At 46.4% G+C, this 6859-nt stretch overlaps 1 protein-coding gene across 1 annotated transcript in view; it reads left to right on the forward strand.

The window, feature by feature from the left end:
- Positions 1-6351: 6351 nt before the first annotated feature.
- AMOTL1 (angiomotin like 1) overlaps positions 6352-6859 on the forward strand; it is a 91060-nt gene continuing 90552 nt past the window's right edge. The window contains exon 1 of the mRNA XM_021679114.1: positions 6352-6602. Coding sequence (XP_021534789.1) covers positions 6554-6602 — 49 coding nt within the window. The 5' untranslated portion in view covers positions 6352-6553. The remainder of the gene's footprint in view (positions 6603-6859) is intronic.

Raw genomic sequence — 6859 nt, forward strand, 5'->3', positions numbered from 1 at the left:
TGCTTCAGAATCTTTGCACATGCTGTTTGCCCAGCTGGAACACTCTGGCCCTCTCCAGCACCATCTTGGAGACGCCTTCCCTTTCCCGCCCCTTTCTCCCTCCTTAGTCTCTGTTACTGCGCCCTGCTCCTGTTCTTCATCACACATAGACCAACGAATTATACGCTTATTTATATACATGTTAGTTAGAGCCCATACGACAGTACTCACGCACCTGGCAGAGTGTGTGGCTTATTAGTCAATGTAACCAATAATACGTTTTGAAGGAACGAATGAATGCATGCGTCATTGTAGCTCTCCTGTGGCTCTGCTTGCTTTCAAACTCTGTTGTGCTTTCAGTTAATCCTTTCAGTTAGTCCTTCTGTTTTTTGGTCTTAATTTTTTCTAGTTATTTCTAATTATTCCCCCCTCTACCTTGAACTTTTCTGAAGGCTCTTGTTCTGCGTAGCGTGATCCTGGCTTTGTCGCTGACACACAATAAATACTTTCTGATTTCTGGATGGATAACTTATCAGTTAAGATGTGAATTTGAACTCTTCCCCCCCCCACTCTGACTCTATGCTGTAAAAGAATTTCTTTTCTCCTGAATTGAACCACCCGGAGTGGCTAGAGCCATTAAGAATGGTGAGAGTTTCCCCACTTCTCTGTCTTTGGCATCTAAATTACAAGACATGTCATCTTTAGTGCATATTCCAGAAAGAACCAGAACTGCTATACAGGTTGTGGAGGGGTCTTCCTTCTCACTGTTGTTTGTAGCTAAGAAAAGAAAGGACACGTTTTCAGAATAAAATACCCGAGCGTCCTTTTCAGAATGGCGGCGACAAGGGCTCTTAAGTACGAACATTTTGACCTGAGTTATCGCCAGTTACTGTGACAATCCTTGTTTTTAATAGTGATTTTATGTTGCTATTGTTTTAGAAACTCAGTATGATTCCAGCTTTAGGGGGGAAAAAACCCAAATTTGTCTACATCATCCTTGGAAATAGAGAAAAACATAATTAGTTTTTTGTTCATGAAAAAAGGAAAAGGAAGAAATAACCATATCATGATATACTGTAGGATGAACAAAACTGAGGCTGCCTCCTGCTAGTCTGCAATTGGATTCACCCAGCAACTCAACGGAATGATCAATATGGTCAGAAGCTTGGGAGCCTGTAAACGGGCACCATTAATTACTTAGCTAACCCAGTGGTTCTCAGCGGGGGGCAATTTTAACCCAAAGGAGACATTTGGCAACATCTGGAGACATTATTAGTTGCCACCACTTGGGATGGTGTTGCTCCTGGCATCTACGGGGTGCTGCTAAAACCTCCCTCCAATGCCCAGGACAGTCCTTCATAATGGAGACTCATTTGGTCCAAAATGTTAGTAGTGCTGCTACTGAGAAACCTTGAGAAAACCAATCAATCAAAAAGTATGAGCTTTCAGGGCGCCTGGGTGGCTCAGTCGTTAAGCGTCTGCCTTCGGCTCAGGTCATGATCCCAGGGTCCTGGGATCGAGTCCCACATCGGGCTCCTGGCTCAGCAGGAAGCCTGCTTCTCCCTCTCCCACTCCCCCTGCTTGTGTTCCTGCTCTCGCTATCTCTCTCTCTGTCAAATAAATAAATAAAAATCTTTAATAAAAAAAAAAGTATGAGCTTTCAATACTCCCAAGATTTCTATAGTAACAGTAGCAATTAATAATTGAAATGATTATTACTTATTAAATACCTGCTACTTGCCAGCCTCTTTGTAAAGAATTCCTAGCTACCGAGTCAGGATCTGACCCCAGGTTTGTTCGGGGACATTGTCTGTATTCTCCTTCCTTAGCATTTTTGTATGTGTGCATTTTCCCTGGACATGATCGTGTCTACCCTCTGCTGATTGTGTTTTCTATAGATCAAGTTAGGTGTTGAGTGCATCCTAGGTAATACATTCACAGGAGAAAGCCACGGGCAAGAAGAGACCGGTGTGTCGCTATGGGTGGTGAAGCTAAAACATCCAGACAAACAGGCCTCAGATCTATAACTTACTAGATGAGTCTAACGCCTATGTAGGATGGTAGCGTATTAAGTACCTACTAAAGTAGCCTTTAGTAGGTACTTAATAAATATTTGTTGGGAAATTTTTTCATAATCAACAAAGTCCTTGGTAAGCTTCAAATGGAGCAGGGTTTTCAAATGTCCTATTCTGTTATATAACATTGAGTTCCTCCTAAAAGCAGCACCTGGTATTTCCAGAAGTTCAGAGGTGCCTCACCTTGTGTATTTCCACTTGCTCTTGACAGCCTTCTCTTCTTTGTTTTTTACTGTTCCATTCTTAGTCAGTATGGCCTGGCAAAGGCTCACCTCTTGCTCCTCCCTCTCTGCACACTATATTCCCTGGCCCCCCATCTACTCAAGGCTCTCCCAGTATTCCCTGAATTTTGCTCCTGTCAACAGCTTGCAAGATGGGGGCAGGGCATGTGTCAGAGGAAGCATGTGCCATGTGAGAAAACGTATTTGAGAACATGATTTTGTATTTGGAAACAAGCAGGAAAAAATCACAACTATCATCATTGTAAAACCGAGAACTGAAAGAAAAGCTTGGGAGAAACCGTCTTGCCTGGCAATAATATGGCAATGATCATATCTACAGTGGGCGTGACCGTTGTATATTTATGAAAAGGGGCTCAAAGGAAAAGTGCTGAGAAGCACGACAGTGTGTGCTTTCTTTTCCTGTGTCCATGTCTTTGCTAGTAGTATCCTTCTCCTCTCAGCACTCGGATTTCTTGGAACGTGCTGTTTGCCTGCCGTACAGCATCAGTCACTCCATTCTGCTCCTATAATGCTTTATTTTTAACTTCTAATATGTCACCCATCATCCTTTACCTTGATCATACTAAGCTCTGATGTAGTGAATGCTTCTGAAAGAGAATCACAAGAGCTCCTTGACCCAAAGGAGCCAGTCAGAGACCTTAGTTTGTGCCCCTCAAGCTGCAATGTGCCAGGAGTCAGAATGGATTCTAGGACGTCACCCTTAGAGATTCTGAATCTTTTGATTCAGAATCATGACCACTCTCTTCTTGCCATCTGTTGTTTCCCTCCTAGTAAGTCCAGGCCCATCCTAGTCAAAGTAGTAGTTGATAAGGACTTTAAGGGATGTGTTTGGAGGGTGCAGAGAAGAAGAGTGAGGGGAAAGGAGGTTTGCATTTTATTAGGGAATTTCAATTCCTTGGTATTTCAAATCACTAGAGAAGAAACAGGGTTTCTTTTACTGGATTTCTATTGTGTGTCCAGCACTTGATAAGCCAATGAGGTAAGTGTAATTATTCCCATTTTACAGAGGAGGAGGCTGAGGTTCATGTTATGTTACTCTTCATAGCAGGAAATAAGTGGACCCAGGATTAGAACTCAGGACTAGCTCTAAAGACCACATTCATTCTCCTCCACCTGGATGCCTCTGTCATCTGGTCTGGAGCATCCTAGTACGTGCCTCGTTTGGAGTTAAAGACTGTTCTTTGAGTTGTCCCTAAGAGTGCTGAAATTGTTCCATCACCTTCTTAACCTTCCTGGGAGTGAGTAAAAGACAACTGGGTCACTTTAGAAAGAATGCTGACATTTAGAGTATCTAGATCCAAAGAAAACACAGATGCTGACTGGTGAGCTACCTTCCTGCTAGTAAAGCAGATTTCAGTTTATGTTGTCGACATACCTTGTTTCTATTTGGCCCAACCACATGCTGGAATCTGGAACCAAATATACTGTAAAACATTATTGATGACCTGTTGCTAGTCAAATCCGATGTCTTTTTCTCAAGCCTTTGTTCCTGAACAATAAATTCTCATATATATATATATTTTTTCAGATATATTTGATGTGCAAGATTATTTATTTTCTATATTTGATGTGGTGATTATTAATAGTTGAAGAAATTCAGGTGCATGGAGGGGAAAAATTGGCCTGCCATGTACTTGACCGTTGTATTATTACTTGGTATCCAATTTGAAGAGCTCAGGCTAGGTCCACCTGCTGGGGTCAGCTGACTGTGGAGCCCACAAGCAGTACCTACCACATCATGGGAAGTCTAGGAATCCGGAGCCCTTGCTGGAGGGACCTTCTCAAAACTTCCTCTGGCCTCCATGCCTTTAAACCTCCCCACTCTTCTACTTCTCCAACCTTCGCTCTTCTTCCTCCTCCTTTCCCTAATTTTTTTGTCCTGGGCCTTCTCCAAGTAAACCGACCTTCATAGCTTCATTTCTATTTTTCTCTACATGTCTGTTCTCCACTTCTCACCCAGGTTCTTGTTCCTTCTTTCCTCTTGCCCAGAGGACAGTAAAGTCTTTCAGCAACTTCCTCAAACCAGTTCCCCCTCTTCATTCAGCTTCTCCCAGCATTGGTCCCATGACACATACTTACAGGAATGGTCCATTCTGCCTATGACCCAGGTTCCAAACTGGCTTGACTTGATTACCTTGTTCGTCCTCCTAGCTAAGTCACTGGGAAAAGTAAAATCTTGCCTCAAAGAGTTAGTATCTTCACTGTATTTGGTATCTTCAAAGATTTGGTATTTGTATGGTCTCTTGCTCTTTCTTTCCCATCTCCTTTGCCTGGACTTCACATGTCATTGCTTCCTGAGACTGTTTCCCAGATCAGCTCCCTACCTCACAAGGCTATTGAAGGGTTGATTGAAATAATAATAGCAAGTATACATTCAGCACTTACATGCATTATGCTAAGTATTTTATTTGTTACTTATTCCATCCTTACAACCATCTTGCCATGGCTATTTCCATCACCTTGCAAATGAAACAGAAGTTTAGAAAAGTTAGGTGACTTGCCCAAGGTCACACAGTGAGTGAGTGGGTGAGCTGTCACTCAACCCATACCTGTTTTGTTCCAGTGGATGCTTGCTTGTAACTATTAAATTTTGCTGCCTCCTAGGATATAGTGTGTTATCTAATGGGGGCAATTAATAAATGTTGGTTTCCTTCCTTCTTTCCCTCCTTTTTCTATCCATTATCTTTTCCCCACTCTAGACTAATTTCCTACAAATGCTACCTGCATCTGAGCCCCACCACCCTTCAAGGCTCCCCTTTCTTCTGCACAGAGTCAGTCCTTTACTCCACATTTTTCAGGCACCACCAGCGCTTTCCTGTTTTCTGGTTGCATATCTTTTCTACTTAAATCCTAGAAAGGCTGGTTAGCTGCTGTTTCTTTTGTTTCTTTTATGTATTATCAAGTCCTAGGGTAGCTGACTTTAAATGGAGTTAGGTATTTGGTAAATGATTGTTAAATTACTGCCTTTGGGTTTTATCTTGAGAGCCGAGGTTACTGAGCCATCAGAGGAATCAGAAGAATAGACTGGAATCAGGATACACAATCCACCAGAATTGACCAGAAGGGTACAACCGCTGGCGGACTACTTGGGGAATTGCCCCAGTCCAGGCAGGAATCCCAGAAGAAATCCTGATCTCGTGAGAAGGCAAAGAGAGGAGAGGAGCACAAGATAAGAGGTGTGGTATGCACTGACTCCTGGTAACGTCTTCCACAGCAACTATTCTATTCCCTGGTCTGTCCACCTGGCAGCAGCAGAGCAGGCCTCTGAAAGCTAGGGAGAAATGTTATGGTTGCATGGTTCCAGGTCCCCAGATCAAGGCTCCAGAGGTCTGCCCAGTATAATTGCGTATAATGGGATGGGTGAGTAGTGTTTCTTAATACAGCCCGATTTAAGAGGTGGGGCAGAATCAGCAACATTTTTCCAGAGTCACTTTCTGTGCTTCCACCAGGGCAGATAACAGCCTGTGGGGTTGTGACCACAGGATGTACGGTTCTGCCAACACATTTACTACCTAAGGCTATAAGACCTGTTTGGGCCCTTCTGCTTGTCAACAGAGTCGAACGTAGCAGCTCAGCGCCCAATCCCAGTGTGTGATAGACGTACCAGGGCCTGAGGAATGCAAAGAGCAGTGTGGCCGCTTTTCACCTGGAAATTCCACTTAAGAAGAAAAGATCCGAAACATAACCTAATCTGGACTTTGAGGGCAGACGGGGAAACCGATTTCTGCCCGAGTTGGCCCGGTGGGAAGGAAGAGAAACTCAAAGGAGGGAGAACTGTTGAGTCTGACGTTAATTAAGCCGCGGTAGGGAAGCAAACGGCGGAGGCTGTCGCCCTCCTAAACTCTCAGGGAGACACGTCAGCCGGAGCTCGGGGCAATTTCAGCGGGCGACGTCCCGGCCCGGGAGGGGTGGCGGGCGGCTGCAGGCGGGCTCTAGGGCCCAGCGGCCCGGCGCTGGGGCGGGGGTGGAGTGTAGGGTTACAGTGACGAGCCCGACGACCCTCCCCGGCCCGAGCGCGGGGAGCGGGGAGCCCGGGGCGGGGAGTGCGGGCGGCGGCGGGGCGCGCGGGACGCTCTAGGACCCAGCAGCGGCGGACGGCTTCGGGGCTGGAGGTGAAGCCCTGGCATTTCTCTCCTTCCTGTGTGAATGGGGCTGACTGTCGGGCGCCGCTTCCCCGCGCTGCCCCACGCCATGCCCTGCACGCTGCCCGGCGGCCGCCTTCCCCAGCCGCGCCACTGAGCTAGCCATGGTCGCCTCATGTGGCGGGCAAAGTTGCGCCGGGGAACTTGTGAGTCTGCGGTGAAAGGTAACCAGTCCCCGCTCAGGGTGCGGGGAGGGCGCCTCCGAGTCTCCCACGCGAGGGACCCAGCCGACCGCTGCTCCTCCACCCCTTGCTGCTCCCGGCACGGAGCTCCTCCTCGGGGGACCCGGGGCTGAGATCGGCCGGGCTCCCCAGCGACTTGGGCAGCCGATTCGGCGCGGGTGGCCGGGAGTGTCAGCCACCGCAATCTTGCCCTCCCTTATCCAGATTGGTTAAAAAAAAAAAAAAAAAAAACGGCTGGG

Source organism: Neomonachus schauinslandi, chromosome 11 (assembly GCF_002201575.2).
Source record: "Neomonachus schauinslandi chromosome 11, ASM220157v2, whole genome shotgun sequence".
NCBI lineage: Eukaryota > Metazoa > Chordata > Mammalia > Carnivora > Phocidae > Neomonachus > Neomonachus schauinslandi.